General features: G+C 50.4%; 6 protein-coding genes across 6 annotated transcripts; 2 read left to right on the forward strand and 4 right to left on the reverse strand.

The window, feature by feature from the left end:
• Positions 1-618: 618 nt before the first annotated feature.
• ALT_8397 (uncharacterized protein) lies at positions 619-2,195 on the reverse strand (the record flags this gene model as incomplete). The annotated part of the gene is made up of 4 exons (XM_033561378.2): positions 619-1,268; positions 1,342-1,855; positions 1,923-1,950; positions 2,041-2,195. The coding sequence occupies 4 exons, from the start codon at positions 2,193-2,195 to the stop codon at positions 619-621; spliced, it is 1,347 nt and encodes a 448-aa protein (XP_033417269.2).
• Positions 2,196-2,858: 663 nt separating this feature from the next.
• ALT_8398 (histone-fold domain-containing protein new1) lies at positions 2,859-3,367 on the reverse strand (the record flags this gene model as incomplete). Its single annotated transcript, XM_033561377.2, has 4 exons — positions 2,859-2,885; positions 2,952-3,033; positions 3,175-3,206; positions 3,272-3,367. 4 exons carry the CDS (start codon positions 3,365-3,367, stop codon positions 2,859-2,861), a joined length of 237 nt encoding a protein of 78 aa, XP_033417268.2.
• A 560-nt stretch (positions 3,368-3,927) lies between these two features.
• Positions 3,928-5,345, reverse strand: ALT_8399 (NUDIX hydrolase; the record flags this gene model as incomplete). The annotated part of the gene is made up of 2 exons (XM_033561376.2): positions 3,928-4,789; positions 4,849-5,345. 2 exons carry the CDS (start codon positions 5,343-5,345, stop codon positions 3,928-3,930), a joined length of 1,359 nt encoding a protein of 452 aa, XP_033417267.2.
• A 657-nt stretch (positions 5,346-6,002) lies between these two features.
• On the forward strand, positions 6,003-8,423 carry ALT_8400 (SPX domain protein; the record flags this gene model as incomplete). Its single annotated transcript, XM_089600417.1, has 1 exon — positions 6,003-8,423. The coding sequence occupies one exon, from the start codon at positions 6,003-6,005 to the stop codon at positions 8,421-8,423; it is 2,421 nt and encodes an 806-aa protein (XP_089455310.1).
• Positions 8,424-12,531: 4,108 nt separating this feature from the next.
• ALT_8401 (DsbA family oxidoreductase) lies at positions 12,532-13,300 on the forward strand (the record flags this gene model as incomplete). The annotated part of the gene is made up of 2 exons (XM_033561374.2): positions 12,532-12,576; positions 12,626-13,300. 2 exons carry the CDS (start codon positions 12,532-12,534, stop codon positions 13,298-13,300), a joined length of 720 nt encoding a protein of 239 aa, XP_033417265.2.
• Positions 13,301-13,763: 463 nt separating this feature from the next.
• Positions 13,764-16,239, reverse strand: ALT_8402 (6-phosphofructo-2-kinase PFK26; the record flags this gene model as incomplete). The annotated part of the gene is made up of 2 exons (XM_033561373.2): positions 13,764-15,603; positions 15,953-16,239. 2 exons carry the CDS (start codon positions 16,237-16,239, stop codon positions 13,764-13,766), a joined length of 2,127 nt encoding a protein of 708 aa, XP_033417264.2.
• Positions 16,240-16,316: the final 77 nt, after the last annotated feature.

Here is a 16,316-nt window from a genome sequence, read left to right on the forward strand (position 1 = left end):
CATCACCCCCCACTCCACGCCTGCTAAGCCTCGAGACTCGAGGGGAACAGTAAAGTAGAACACAGGGAAAGGAAATGAAGACAAAGAAGCAAAAAGGCCGCCTCCAGAACCCACCGGTGGCGCGGAGATGGAGAATAGAATCTACAGAAAATGAAAGAGGAGATGGAAAATATCAGACCAAGGATATGCACGCTCAATAACTGCCAGACATATACAAGAGGGACTTTTGGTAAAATCAACCGACCAAAAGAGAGAACCAGAAAGCAAAGGTGCAGAAGAGGACAGACAATCCCAAACCCATGCCTTTGCAATCAAGAATCCTTGTTCCCGGTAAAAATTTCGAGTTGCTCATCGCTTTCGTCAACCATAACACCGCCGTACCGATGCGCTTGTGGACATTAAGACAGGTAGAGAAGGGTATGGAGAGACCAACGTGGTCAAGAAAAGAAAATAAGGGGAGAATGGAGCAGTGGTGTCTGGGAAAACCCCCCAGGCGACACCTAATGCGAAGCGCCGGAGTCGAGTACCATGAGACTGAAGTCTAGTATTCTCATAGAGAAATCTATTTTTCAGGGGCACATGGTAGATGCCAACATCTCATGGAGAAGTTGAGGTTAATCACAGTGATGCAGCCGGAGCTGCAGCTGGAGCGCCGCCATTGGGTCCGCCGCGGCCACGACCACCGCGTCCTCGACCACGCCCCCTGAAATCGCCACGGCCGCGGCCACGGAATCCATCTCCCCGGCCACGTCCACCGCGGCCCCGACCGCGGCCACTGGGCTGTCTCTGATGGTGCACAACAGGTTCGAATCCGTCGCCGCCCTGCGCCTTAGGCACGGGGGCATGTTCATCACTGTGTCCGGAGGCCTCCGCGACAGTCGGATTGTTCTTCAGGCCGGTATCGACAGAGGCAGGGGTTGCCTGTAGGCCTGTCTCCGTCTCCGCCGGGTCGCGAGGCACCTCAACCCAGCCGTCAGCATTTGCCGACAACTCGAGCGAGCCGGCCCGGTTTTGTTCCCACGAAGCCTCAGCTACAGGATTAGCAGCGTCGGAAACGAGAGTCTGGGCGGGAGGAGGAACCTCGGCCTTAGGCGCAGAGGCGTCAATCTCGTTGGCTGTTGTAGCACCGGCGTCAAGAGGGCCGTCCTGGAGTTCGGTGTAGGCGGCGTTCGCCAAGGTAGGATCAGAGGCTGCAGTTGCCTCCGCGGTCACCTCTTCGGTGGCTCCCCCAGGAGCGTACTCCTCGGATGTTTGCTTCACCTTACCGTCTAGACAAGGCACACTGGTTAATCAACTGGACCAAACCGAGTTCAATCAAGAAAATATGAAGGACTTCCTTACAGGTGACCTCAAGTGTTTCTCCCTCCACACTAACGACCTTCTCGTCAACTCCGTCAATCAATTTGAGCATAGAGCTCACTGCGTCCTGGGAGCCTCCGTAGACTTGGTAAAGGACACCTTCAAATGCACGGCTCTCGGGGGATGTCTCGTCACCGGAGCGCCTCATGGCAGCGGCAGCGCAAAGGAACTTGGTCAGGCTAAGCAGACGCTGTCTGAGATCCTTCTTGTGATCCTCAGTAGCTTCCGCGCGAACCTGTTCCCGAACAGCATCCAATTCTTCCTTGTGGGCCTTCTCCAATGCGGTCTTCTGGCTGTTCAGGCGCTCCTCGTAATGGCTGGCGAAGCTCTTGAATTGAGCGATTTGCTCCTCGATTTGAGCGACGGTGGCCTGAAGCGCAGGCTTCTTCAGGGCCTGCGCTTTCTGGTCCACGTTGATCTTCTTCTCTGCAACCAGTTCGTCGAGAGATTTACCGGGATTTTCCGCGATGATAGCATCGACCTTTGCGGTTGCGTTCTACATAGAGACCAAATGCCTGTTAGCGAGTGAACGAGTGTTTCTCTAGCATCTCGAATCGTCTCACCAGCTTCTTCATGGTATTGCGCAAGCTCCTATAAGTATGCTGTCAATTTCCATAATCGGAACAACCAAAGTACAGCGTCGCAACAGATGCGCAAGGTCCAGTCTTGAGGCTGACGTACCTCTGAAGATCTTTGAAATGAGGGTTGTCGAGAGTGTCGAAGCTGTTAGCTGTTCCCTGGGTCCCATCTGCTTTAGAAGCAGTGACCGCATATTCTGGCCTTGGAGAGGCCTCGGACTGAGCCTGAGAGTGGCTGTTGACAGGAGCAGCTGCCATAGTGGAGATGTGTGGTTCGACAGCTAGTTAATATGGGGGCTCTGAGCGATGACCTCCAAGTCAAGGGAGGATTGCGATTTAAATAAGGATAATAGATAAGTAAACTTAAAAGGCTAAGAACTGCCTTGTTCTGGTATATCAATTAGCAAATAAAGGGAGTGCGCAAAGGGAAATGGCTCAGAAAGAAGAGTGTTGTGCGAGGATCTGGTCTAAGCTGTCATGAGCTGGGTCAAAGATGTGGGTGGAACTCTTCCGAACCTCTCGCCGCTTTGTCGCGTGCCTGCTGCAACTACCAGCAAAACAAAGAGCTTAGACGGCCAATTCGTTTCCACACTTCTACAACCGACGTGAAATGATGAACCTTTTGCATTTATAAATTACAATGGCTATTTCATGAAGTGGCTATGGAGCTGTTCAGAGGGCACCATCATGTATCTGTGGTGTGGAACTCAGCCCACAAGGCCGGGCCCGGGTATCATAAGAATCAACAACAACGCCAGTAAAAACTCCTTTCCCTCGCAATATAATCAGAAGAGTAGTGGAAGAGGAAACTCTATCTCAGGTAGTTTTTATGTAAGCCAAGCGGTTGAGTAGCCTCGTCCCCACTGTGGTTATTGTATCACTCAATGCTGGAGAGAGTCGGTTGGAAGACAATTCAACTGATCAGCCCTTGAATTTCCGTAGTGTTTTCTAGGGAGAAGAAAAAGTTTTAGCTGTCAGAAGGGCACCATGAATCGATTTCATTTGACAACGTACCTCTGTGACCTTGCGAACAGAGTTTGGGGAGACATGTTTTTCACCGGCTTTTCGCGACCTTATCGAAGCTTCGCGCATCAATCTTTGAACCCAGTCAACATTGTCCCGTTATACGAGTATCCCAGCTTTGAGCCTCGAGCTAGAACCTCGAGCTAGAAGACATGGCATGGATGGTAACAGCCAATGTTTGGGGCAATTCTGGGAGGGCAAGTTGCCGACTCACTCTTGCATGAAAAGCATATAATCTAAGAAGATCTGCGTAACGACACAGAGACAGATCAGTTAATGAGCTTTAACGTGACTGTTGACCTGCTGCTTACCAGAATATCAGCGTTCTTGCTCACGCTTCGGTTGGAATGTGCTTTCACAATGCCCTTCACCGTGCCACGAGGATAGAGCTTCTGTGTTGCGGCCATCGCAAAAGATTTTGAGAGTAAAGTTCTGATTCAAAGTATTAATTTCTTGGATTGGTCGTGATGATTTATTTGATTTACTCTTGATGATTGTGATTGATAATAAGGACGATAAGCATGAGCTTCGGGTTTGTTTGGATAATCAATCTTACCCTACTTTAGTACTAGATCCGGAGTGGATCCGAAAGGAATCTGATGGGCCCATATACCTACAGCCAATCAGAGATCTCTATCTTTGAAAAACGAGTCACATGACCATAAATTACCTTTGAACCACCTCTGTAGATACCGGAGAAAGATGATGTGGGGAACAACTGTATTACGTATTTACGGGACAGTACGTTCCATTGTCCACCACACTGGTTCAATTCCGAAATGTATTTGGAGGACGCGGTGACTGTGTACTTGCTCTATCCAGTAAGGCAGCTTCCATTACAGCATCTGTTGCATATATACGACTAGAATCTCCTTATGGCTCTTCCACTCCTGTAGTATGTACCAGTTCTCGAATCACCAGGATTTATACTGTACAAGATCGCCTCTGTACAAAGGTGGAGCCCTTGTCACCGACGAATTAGACGATCTCGAAGGAATTTCCATGCGTAGACCGCCGCCACGGAGCCCAAGGCAATCCTCCATGCGAGGAAGACATAAATCGCAACACGCAGCTTCTCATAATAGCCTCTGAGCATAATGCCGACAGCATATGTGCTCCCGTCGGAAGCTTTGTCTGAAGCTCCGTAGTATCTGCCCACTCCCAAGCCTCCAATTCCAACATCGTTATGGTCGTGCTGTGTATTGTGTTCTTGAACTACTGCCAACGCCACAGTCTGGCCATCCACGGCCGTGTTACTTATGACTGTCCGAGCCCCAGACCTCACATGGAGGACATTGCGTTTTCGGAGACGATACGTCAGAATGCTGATTATGAAGCGCAAGTCAGGGCTTGTAAAAGTAGGATACTTCCACAACCGCACGGCCGTATGCGGCGGGAGCATATCAAGGAAGTCAGCCAAGATTCCCAAGGACAGTCCCCACAGATGCAGGGGCCGAGTTGAGTTGACGGAGGCGGCGCTATTGGCTGAGCAACACGTTTTCCATCTTTGGAAGATTGAAGGGCTTGACTGGGTTGTAATGGTATCCGGGTTCGGGGTCGTATGGCAATTTAAACTTTCACTTGGTTGCAACTGAATCGCCGCGAACTCCATCCACCCCATCAGGGACCGACATATAAGGCGAGCAATGAGCCCGCCTCGGTTTGCGAATCGCTGAGACATGTCAACATACTCAACAGTTCGTGCTGAAGGTGATAGAAGACTTTCGAGAGGCACCCAATGCGATGAAGCGACCTCTGTTGGTTGCAATTTGAGAGTTGGCGAATCGCTCCGAGTCGACAGAAAGACGAAAGGACAGAGGACCATCAACCTTGGATAGCGTTGTAAGCATTATCGAAGGAAATTGCAAGATCAAGATTGCCAACGTACGGTACTGAGCCCCAGCTGGTGGTTACTACCCGCTCTGGCAAATTTCCAATGTAAATATAGTCATTTGTCGCCAAATCCAATCCTACCTCCTCCGAGGTTTCTCTAATTGCAACCGCTCGGTCATCTGTATCTTCCGGATCACGCTTCCCTCCTGGGAACGCAACATGTCCTGTCCAGCGGTCTCCCACACGTGATGCCCGTTTGATAAACAGGACCTCTGGTGATCCATGCTGAACCCAGGACTGAGAGAAGAATGTCTCCAATCGTTGTTCAGTGGAAACGGCTTGATCTTGCTCAGCGGGCAGGGAAGGCGAATCGGGCCAATGATGATATGATGGTCGTACCCGGAGGACCAGAGCTACTGAAGCACGTTTCTTGCACGATGGAGGGTTGGGAACATGTGGATAAGGGCGACGATGAAGATCACTCAATGCGGTGTGGAGGGATTTGGGCAGCGACGGTGGTTCTTGATTTGACTCGGGGTTCATGGATTCCATTGCGTGGACTTTTCGTCATAAATGGTAAGCTATGGGCTATCTAGAATAGAGGAGAGTAAATTGCAATATATTCAAGCGAAAAGGACTTCTCAAGGCCTTGATTTGGTGTCGTCGACTGCGAATCGAAGAGTCATACGACAGGAATGAAATGCTGTAAATGCTTGTTGATCTTATTACCGCGGCTCTATCAGTGATCTACCCAGGTATGTCCAGTTACCATTTCATACTTACGGTCGTGAAAAGACAATATGCGGTATTTGCATTTCCAATCGGTGGCAGCGTTTTTCCTTCCGCAGAATGAAATAACTCGACGTCATGCAGTGTGCGATTGGCTGAGGATGCTTCAGGCTAGTGCAGCACGTGCATGCTTTGGACTTCCTGATAACAGCTTCATGAAACTAGCTGGAAGGCTAGACTGTGCCGGCCACCCACCAGATCTCAAGTGTTGATTCAGTCGTTTAAAATCCTTTCATCAGGCCCGAAAGCAATTTCTGTCTCCTTTGCTTTGTTCTTTGACAGCACGTTCATGCGCTTTATGTCTTGTGCTGTTTGTTGAGACGCTTCGACATTATCCCCAACAAGCCCATACAGTTGGACCGAATATAGTATTGCAACTGTCAGACCTCAATTCAACCGAAATCAGCCTATCAATTCGTCATGCGTTTTGGCAAGACGCTGAAAAACTCCATTTACCCCCCTTGGAGCGGGAAGTACATCGACTATCACAAATTGAAGGTTCTCTTGAAAGAACATGATGTCACCGAAGACGCAAGTGACTCAGAAGAGTCTCCCTGGACAGAACAGGACGAGGAAGCCTTCGTCCAGGAACTGATCAATGTGCAGCTTGACAAGGTCAATGCTTTCCAGGTTGAGACATCTCAGCAGCTGAAAGAGCGTACGTCTGCTTGTGAGAGCAAGTTACTGCCATTGGCACCCAATGCGGATCAGGAGACGGCCACCGTGGACGAGAAGGAGAGGAAGTCTGTCGCTTCTGAAGTTCTTCAGGAATTGGACCAGATTGCCAAAGAAGTTAGCGAGCTCCAGAAGTACAGTCGCATCAATTTCACCGGTTTCCTCAAAGCTGCCAAGAAGCATGACCGCAAGCGCGGTGCACGATACCGCGTACGGCCACTGCTGCAAGTACGTCTATCGCAGCTCCCTTTCAACAGCGAGGACTATTCGCCTCTGGTTCATCGGATATCAGTGATGTATTCCTTCGTGCGCCAGATCCTGAGTGAGGGTGCAGTCGAAGCTAAAGATGCCGGCGAGCCCCGTTTTGGCCAGGATGCGTACTCATCGTACAAATTCTGGGTCCATGAGGACAACATCCTGGAAGTCAAGACTTACATTCTTCGCCGATTGCCTGTGCTCATTTACAACCCCAAGTCGTCAAGAGACTTTGAGTCGCTTCCTGAGGACCCCACAATTACATCTTTGTACTTCGACAACCCCCAGTTCGACCTCTACAATCAGAAAGTAGCCAAAGCCCCCGAAGCCGGGTCTCTCAGGCTTCGGTGGACCGGGAATCTCAAGGATACGCCCGCCATTTTCCTGGAAAAGAAGATTGTGACCAGTGATGACTATAGCAAAGAGGTGAAAGTGCAGCTTAAGGAGAAGCATGTGCAGGAATTCCTTGAGGGCAAATATACGTTCGAGAAGCAGCTGCATCGAATGGAAGGTTTGAATAACGGCGAATCAGCGGAGGCGGAGTCGCTCAAAAAGGATGTTGAGGAGCTGCAGTCATTCATCAAGGAGAACAACCTACAGCCCATGCTTCGGGCCAATTACACCCGCACTGCTTTCCAAATCCCTGGTGACGATCGCATTCGAATTTCCCTCGACACCAACCTTGCGCTCATTAGGGAAGACGCGCTGGACGAAGAACGTCCGTGTCGTGACCCGACCGATTGGCACCGGAGGGATATCGACGATAGCGAAATGCAGTACCCCTTCGACGGCATCAGAACCGGCGAGGTCAATCGGTTCCCACACGCTTTGCTGGAGATTAAACTGCGGGGCAGCGCACATCATGTCGAGTGGGTCAACGAGCTCATGGTCTCCCATCTTGTCAAGGAGGCGCCGCGCTTCTCGAAATTCGTCCATGGTGTCGCTCAGCTATTTGAAGACCATGTCAATAGCTTCCCCTTCTGGTTGAGCGAACTGGAGAATGACATCCGACGCGACCCCGAAACAGCGTTTCAAGAAGAACAAGAACGCCTTGCAAAGCGTGCCGAGGATGATATGGTCGTCGGAAGCTTCCTGGTCAACCGGCCAAGTCCTACCGTGCGCCCACTGGTTGGGTCCCCGGTTACCATGTTCTCGGACCTGGGCTCCCCAGCGCGGACAAGACAGCCCTCGCAACCTGTACCACGGCCGAGCAGGCCTACCATACGGGAAGGAGAAGGCCGCACATTGCCCGAGGTGAGTGCTCCGGGAGAAACGCAGCCGATAACGTCGTCCCGCTTGGCCGCACTCTTCCCCTCTTTCCCCATCTCGCGATCCAGCCGCACGCATCGACAGTCGGTTGTTCTGCCGCCTGGCGTGAGTGAACCCGTCACCTGGATCAAGGATTCGGGCCCTGTCCGTGTGGAGAGCAAGGTATATCTTGCCAACCAACGAACCTTTATCAAGTGGCTGCACGTCAGTATCCTGCTTTCTTCTCTGTCTCTCGGTTTGTACAACGCTGCGGGCAAGCACAACGATATTGCTCGCGCCTTGTCCATTGTCTACACTTTTTTCGCCTTGTTCGCCGCCGCTTGGGGATGGTACATGTATGAAAAGCGGTCCCGGCTCATCCGGCAGCGGAGCGGACGTGATCTGGACAACACATTTGGTCCTATTGTGGTGTGTATTGGTCTGGCGATTGCCTTGGTGCTGAATTTCGCCTTCAAGGTAAGTCTGATCAGTTCGGAGATTTTGAATACGGAAACTAACTTGAAGCAGTACTCGGCTACTATGAAGAGGATCAGGGAGCAGCAGCCCGGCATTGACACGCCCCCTATGTTCAACGTTTCATTTACTCCAGTGGAACATCCAGACACCTGGCGCTTGGTCAACCAGGGTGGACAAGGAATGTAAATGCACGTCTTTACCATGCTTGACGCGAGTATGATTGTGATAGCCTGTATTGAGTCGCTGTATATCCAAAAGTAATTGATACGAATATATATAAGCATGTTCATATGCATGGTTGTCGATTGCGGCGATTAATTGTCTGTGTTTTTGCCTCGAGTGATTGTAACACTGATAATGTTGTAACCTAATATTCACAGAGGGGTATAACATACATGCAAGGTCATATGGCCGCTCCGAAATTCTGCTCACTATGTTGCTGAATACTCTGTATAAGTTTCTCTAACATCCAGGCTTCGCAACACGTCCTTTCTTTAAGCTCATCTTGTTCACTAAACCATCGCAGTCGTTCTCTCCAGAACTCCCAGTGATCCAGTGAGAACATGGTATCTCCCTTCCACAGATTTTAATCAGAGTATTCCATAGATTCCCACCCGGAGAGGTCCTTCCTGCCTATAAATCGGAAGATACTGTGCTCAGCAATTTGTATAAAAGGCGCCAGTGCATGTACATTAGTCTAATATCCTAGTCAGTCATCAGTCCAGTATCAGTCCCCACGTCCCACAATAACCACCCCACGCGCTCGCCCTTATTGACAATACCACCGTGGCAGTCATCATTGCAGAGAGACATGAATTTACAAGCAGTTTCGTCTGCTGCGACGGCATGAGGGGTCCCGTAGCGATTGACGAATTCCCGCAGGGATTCGAATTTCGTCCAATGTTGGGGGGTACTCGTCGCCTGGATCGGGGTGGTAGAAGCGGTCCCAGGCGTTGCTATGTTCTGGGATGTAGGAGCAATCCATTTCCTGTGGAAGCAAGTAATGTGGCGTGTTGTCTGGCACGTAATGTTGCTCCTGATGTTAAGACTTCTGTCTGTCTACTGCAGAGTCATAGCCTGCAAGACGCGTCCATCTGTGAGTCACAGCGCCAGGCTAAGCAGCCAGCCGCCGGTTGAGCCTGGGCTTCTTATTCGGTGCACTTTATATAGAAGCTTTTTAACATGGATTCTTGGCAGGCATCCACCGTTCAAGCTTTGAGGCTATTATGCCCGGGGCCCTCCCTTTCATGTGTCCGCTTAGAGAGTGGAACTAGCCGCTCATCACGCACACCATCATGAGCTGAAGCCAGAAGAAGGAAACCACGTCCGAAACCCCCACACAGAGACTCCACTCCAATCATGCCGAAAGTGACCTGAGGCCAGGATATTTGACGAAGACATATGATTACCGGCCCGTAGATTGCACGGCCAGTGCGCTGAAACAAAGTTGGAGGAAGAGACTGAGGTCTGTGTTATGGTAGAACGACATGTATGGCCGTATGATAATCTCTTCGATGATCTCTCTAACTTCCTATGTACAGTGGTAGATGATGTACCCTTGTATCATTTGGTTGGTACAATGGTACTACATACAGTCTGAGCAGCAGAAGAGAGAGCACACTTGGCATGCCCACAAGCAGTCCGGAGATGGCGGAGATCAAGAGTGTCAGTGGTTAGATATTCTGGGTTGAAGTTAGCATGTGGTTCTTTGAATGTGCGCTTTTGATTTCTTATGCCGGTTGAGATCGGAAAGAAAGCGGAATGAGATGCCACACGCAAGACAATAATAGTCGGCATTGCCCATTCCCATCTTCTTCTCGTGTCCTTTTGTCTTGTTATAGCCCCTGAGTGATGCTGAGTCCCGACACGACACATTGCAGACATCGCAGTGGTAAGTCTTCGCAGTCACGGCTGCCTTTTGTCTCTCGGCATCGCCCATTTCTGTCTTGAGATGCTGTTTGTTTCTGTTGTGGCGTACAGGAGAAGCATTATCCTGATAAGAGATATTACAGATGGCATAATAGTGTAGTTTTGCCGCCACTGCTGTCTGTCTCGGCATCACATTGTTCTCTTCTTTGGTGTAAGCGGCAATCTTGGCCAGCTGCTCTGGCGTATAGTCGGCAGTAACCATGAAGGCCTCTTATCACTACCTTCTGGAGGGCTTCGCGATATCTGTAGATGATGCTCCCGAGGACTTCAGCAGGGGGATGTGCGAACACAATGCCCTCCATTTAAAAGAGGACCACGACCATAACCCTTCAGGAAAGCCATAGGACTTGTCCTTTGATCGCATTGCCCAGAACATACAGGAAACAAGCCTCGACGATGAATGAGGGACCGGAATGTCGGTACCTCCTTCGGAGCCGGAATAAGCATATGCCCAAGTAAGGTCATATGAATGATGTTATGACCATTATTCTTAGCTTCCTAGATATACCTAGGAGCGAGGTTCTCACGCCTCAAGGATGAGGATGAAACTACGAAATATTCCAATGTCATGAGGTTCAGGGATCTGTATGTACCCCAGTACAGCCATATGAATGATGGCATGACCATTGTTCCTAGCCTTCTCTACATATCCTGGGACCAGTATTCCTTGTTGGTGGTTTTGAATTCGGGTTCGAAGACCGCGATAAGTAGCAGTTGAGGAGCCGATGTAGATGCATGGCTTCCCACCAGCCTTCTGAAGTACCAGGACATAAATACCCCGTGCGCCTTTAGGAATATCACGAGTGATATCCAGAAACCACTGAAGAGGTGGGGGAGTAGCGGCATGGAGGACATGTAGCAAGTAGCCATATAAAACAGCCCACTCATATGAATGGTAATGTAGCCATTGGTTTTTGCTTCTTCGACAAATCGTAGAACAAGTTTTCCAACAGTATGCTGTTGGATGCGAGTGCGTAATCCGCGGTCAGTAGCAGTGGAGCTGCCGAGGTAGATGCATGATTCCCCCCAGACTTCTGCAGTATAAGGATGTATATACCCCAGGCGTCCTTTGGAACAGCGGTGGTGAGTTGCTTAAACCAACTGATGGTGGGAGGAGCACGAAGGAGGAGGACATGTGCCAATCCAGCACCGAATGTAAAACGGGCAAGCTGCAATAGCTCCGTAAGCTTTTGCTCAGAGGACACGGCGCAGCGGAATCCAGCCCTGGATTGATCCAAGAGGTGTTCGGACAATGGCGTTCCAGCATATGGCAAGGATAAGAGCATGGATGTCGGTAGCATCTTGGTAAGACATCTTGTTGGCATAGAAGAAGAAGAAGAAGAAGAACAGAACTGGGGATGAGCGTCTCCATATATACAGCTATATCACTGCTGAGGCTGCTGAGCCAGTGAATGCAGATGAGAATGATTGAATGGTTCTTTGATGAATTGTGAATATCGATACAGAATCAATCCATAACCATAGGGGTACTATGAATGAAGCCCTAAGCAAACAGACTTGCCAAAGAACCAACGCCATTTACCAACAAATTCCTGCCGCCATTGGCCCGTTCGGAATACAGGTAAAGAGACCAGAGGCAAAGGGCAACAAGGGACCAGAACGGAAACATCGAAGGTACCATTGACATTCAACGTCAGGAGGTTATGCTCGCCCTCAGCCTTCTTACATATTATCAAGTCTTGTGGTAATACCTCTCTACTTGGTAACGATTTTCTTGACCTCCTAGTTTTCTTGGCCACCAACCTAGATGGGTCCTGACTGGTGCGGGCCATACATTGGAATGGCTCATCGCCCACTAGATATGTATAGTTCAAGGTGGGCGACCGATACTACAGGGTTGATTTGCCATATCGCCGGTAGCTAAGCTTATAGGAGAGAGAGCCGACGCGGTATAAACAGTAAAGGGGCAAGCAATTGATCATTGTATTTACGGAAAGCATTGCCAGGGTGCTGTAGCGTTTATGCAGGCGGAGTACTACTCTGTTATTTCCCTGGGTTTCCTTTCTTGGCTGATGATGTCGTCACACCGGAGATCGGTAATATTAAGCAGTAAGTGGACAAAAACTACAAGGGCTACAGCTGGTTATGAGGATATATTCACTAGATTTGGTCCAAGACTTTCTCACACTCAACAGCATACCCAACTACTTGTAAATCAATCAAATGGTTCAGTATGACCCGCGAGCACAAAGGAAATAAAGCTGCTGACAAATCATCTCCAAGCAAAGCCAAATAAATATACCTCAGTTACGGAGTGCCAGAACAATATAAAGCTCTAATCCATAGACGTATTTATTACATTTTGAATGACTGCCACTGCCACTAACTCTTGACTTCAAACATCATGACCAACATCAACATCCAAATCATCTCCGACACCGTCTGTCCGGTACGCACCCCGTATACTCCACCTAATCCCTAAGTCTAACCCATGGAAGTGGTGCTACGTCGGCTACCGCCGTCTCTCGCGGGCCATCACAGCCCATAAAGCCAGGTTCCCATCCGACACTTTCACCCTCACCTGGCACGCCTTCTACCTGAACCCGTCTTCCCCGGAGTATCCCGGCGTGGACAAGCGCGAGCTCTACGCCTCCAAGTTCGGCGAGGGTCGAGTCGCGGCGATTTTCTCGCGCCTGACGGCCGCGGGCGAGACCGACGGCATCGCGTTCAAGTTTGGTGGCAAGACGGGGAATACCCGTGATTCGCACCGGGTGCTTTGGTATGCGGGCTTGAAGGAGAAAGAGGCGAGGGCTCGAGAGGGTGCTGCGGCTGCGACTAACGGGGACGCGAGCGAGGAGAAGCTGGGTGGGCTGCAGACGAGGGTCGCTGAGCAGTTCTTCCGCGCCTACTTTGAGGAGGAGAAGAATATTACGGATCGGAGGGTGCTGGTTGATTCCGCGGCGGCGGCCGGATTGGACCGCGGGGAGGTTGAGAAGTTCCTGGAGTCTGGCGATGAAGGAGGAAAGGAAGTGGACCTCGAGGCCGAACGAGCGCGACGCCGCTTGGTCACTGGGGTCCCGTATTTCACCGTGCAAGGGCAATATGCCATCGAGGGCGCGGATGAGCCGGAAACCTTCCTGGAGGTGTTTGAGAAAGTCAAGCAAATCTCTTAATCTAGGAAATCTCTAGAATATTTATTGAACACGTCTAATGTTGTAGAGTATGCATAAACTAAGTCGCGTTAGAGAGCCAGGTTAAATCACATCACATATCATAAGAGCTAGACGGGAAGGACCACATTTCTAGCAAACATCACTTGAAGCAGAAGTTGAGCACTGATGGCATCAAGTACAAGTCCACCTCAACGCCGTTCCATGCGAGCACACAAGGACATCGTTGATTGGAGATAAAAACAACTCATCACAGAGACTCCCGCTATCCATGACACACCTAAACAAGGAAACCACAAGGGATCTTTCAATGATAATACAAGGTTGATGAAAAAGACAGAATCATGACATTGGCAAACGCAAAGACCGAATCATAGCAAAGAGGGGTCATGAATCAAGCATAGAAGACTGATCAATTTGGAAAGCCCAAAACCAGGATAGCAAGCCGACGGCTTCATCAGTCGAATCAATAAGTGGGGGCCTGGCTCAGTTCAAAGCCGGGAATATGGTCAAACCAATCGGTATCAGGATTGTAGCGATAGGCCTTAAAGTCCACGCCGTAAGGCTTGGGTTCGAGCATGTACAGCATTCCTAGAGGCACGTCCAGGTCGGCAACTTCATCCCGCTTCAGTCCACGGAAGTAAGCGAGCAGAACGCGCGCCACCGACCGATGGGTGACAATCAAGACGTGGTCGGTCATCCGCTCCACCTCGATGATCACAGCGCGAAGGCGGTTGATGACATCCAGATACCCTTCGCCTCCAGGCCCGGGATAACGATAGAACAGTTTGTTCTTCTTGCGGATCGCGTACTCTTCGGAATACTTTTCGCGAATTTCGTCGTATGTCATGCCCTCCATCTCTCCAGCATACAGCTCATCCAACATTTTCATCTGTTTGACATCGTACTCATCTTCGTTGAATCCTTCGACCGTCTGAACCGAGCGCCTCATCATTGACGACCACACGCAGAAGTTACGCGGCCGATCCCTTGGGATGTAGGAGGGGTTGGGAGGCGTGCTGTCACCGGGACGTGGGGGGAAGTGCCGCAGCATATTCTTCTGTTGCTGTAACTGTTCCCATTGATGCCGTTGATAATCGATGAAACGGGTCAGAGCTTTGGCATAACGGCGCCCGTTTTCGCTAATTTCGGAATCGCCTCCGATCCGGCCCAGCTGGTTGTCCTTACTCTCGCCATGACGTGTGATCCAGATCTGGCGCGGAGAGAGGTTGAAATTCAAGAGATAATAGACGACCTGCGAGGAAAGAAAGCCATGGGTTTGATGAGAGACGATTTTGCGTCCGACATCGATCATTTGAATATATGCCATGTTGTGCTTTTCTTCATACTCTCCAAGAGGGACGTAGGACTTCTCGTATAGGGCTACACGTTTCTTGAAATCTTCCAACGACTTCACGGGGTCTTGACCTTTGTAGTCCGGGCCCGACAGCTTGAGACGCATGTTGGCTTCCAGGAGCTCTGGATCCACACAGCTGCTCTCTAAGAACAAAATACCAAGCTCAGGGCCAGCGACTTGGCGAATGTGGTCGACGATCAATTTGCGGCGCTCGAGGGTACTGTTGGTGGCATCGAGGATACCCACACTGCCACCCTGCACCAGGATGTAGTCTAAGAGCTCATCCAGGGTATCCAGGGCAACCTGTTCCCGCAGCTTGACAGCACGTTGGTTCTGTGGGTCAAAGAACGACGCCGATTGATCGATCTGCTCCGGTGATGCTTCCGTGACCGCCTGATGGTTGTCCGGTCCCGCATCGATAGAATTGATGATCGTGCTACCCTCCTGTTGCATAGAGGGATCTTCTTCCTGCCCATTGACAAGAATCTTAGCGGGAACAACCGGTGGTGGGAGACCGTTGATTTCCGGGGGCGAGGTAGCAGCCTCGGGAGGCGAGGTCTCAGTCTTAGAGGGCTGTGTGTTCATCGTGCCCACGCTGACACTGAGACGTCGCACAGAATCCACGAGATCCCTGTGCACAGATGCACGCTTGTCACGAGGCCCCATGGCTTTGGCCGGAGACGGAGATTTGCCAGCCGCGACACGACGACGTTCTCCAACATTGAAGATCTGTGTATCATGCTGCAGCCAGTTCAAGTAGCGAGCCAGCTTCTTGGTAACGTAGCTCTTGCCTCGGGCAGGAAGGCCGACCATGACAATCACCAGCTTGGAGCCGAGATCTCTCTGAGCGATACGTCCATCGGGAGACACTTTGGACTTGGTCAGACCTGGGATATCGAGGGTGGTGGCACGGACCCGACTCGGGGTCGACACCTGGCTAACGCCATTGCTATATTCAGCATTTTTGTCAGTACGGAGCACGTTCTCACAGAATCGATCCAAGCGGAGAAACCAGATTGATACAACGAGGATATGATCCGAGACAAATAAAAAGCAAATAATGAGAAAGTCTTAGAACGACATGAGCAAATGAAACATAGTTCGGCTATACAAGCAAGGTAGGTTCGGGGGAGGATAGATCCGCCACGAGAACTGCCGATCAGGCACCCAAACAAAGTGGCTTTTGGGCTGCAATCAGCACGATCTAGAATTCGAGATAACCCGAGGTCCAGATCAAGAAAAGAAAAACGCAGTCAAGTCATAGGAAATCATTGGAGGAAACGAAAAGGGAAACATACATCTGTGGAGACGGAGGTGCGGTAGAAATCGGAGTGTCTGTTAGGGCGAACCCGACACCGTCCTTAGATGCGCGCGATCCCTTGTGGGCATCGGAATGCAGTTCGTTCCCTAGCGCTCGTCCGACTAGAGTCTTCGGCGGCATAAGACTGGCGTCTTTCCCCGTCCCGTTCTTATTAGAACCTGCATGATTGTTTCCATTCGATGTGACGCCGTTTCGCTGATATTCAGGCGACGAGGCTGATGTGATGATCGCGGAACGCGCAATGTCTGAATGTTGCTGTGCCATCCCCGCAGAACAGCAGGGATGCAAAGGGGAGGGGAAGAGAGGAAATTTAAATAAGACAAAGATGAGGTTTCAGGGTT

The sequence above is a fragment of the Aspergillus lentulus genome (assembly GCF_001445615.1).
Source record: "Aspergillus lentulus DNA, contig: Alt16, strain: IFM 54703, whole genome shotgun sequence".
NCBI lineage: Eukaryota > Fungi > Ascomycota > Eurotiomycetes > Eurotiales > Aspergillaceae > Aspergillus > Aspergillus lentulus.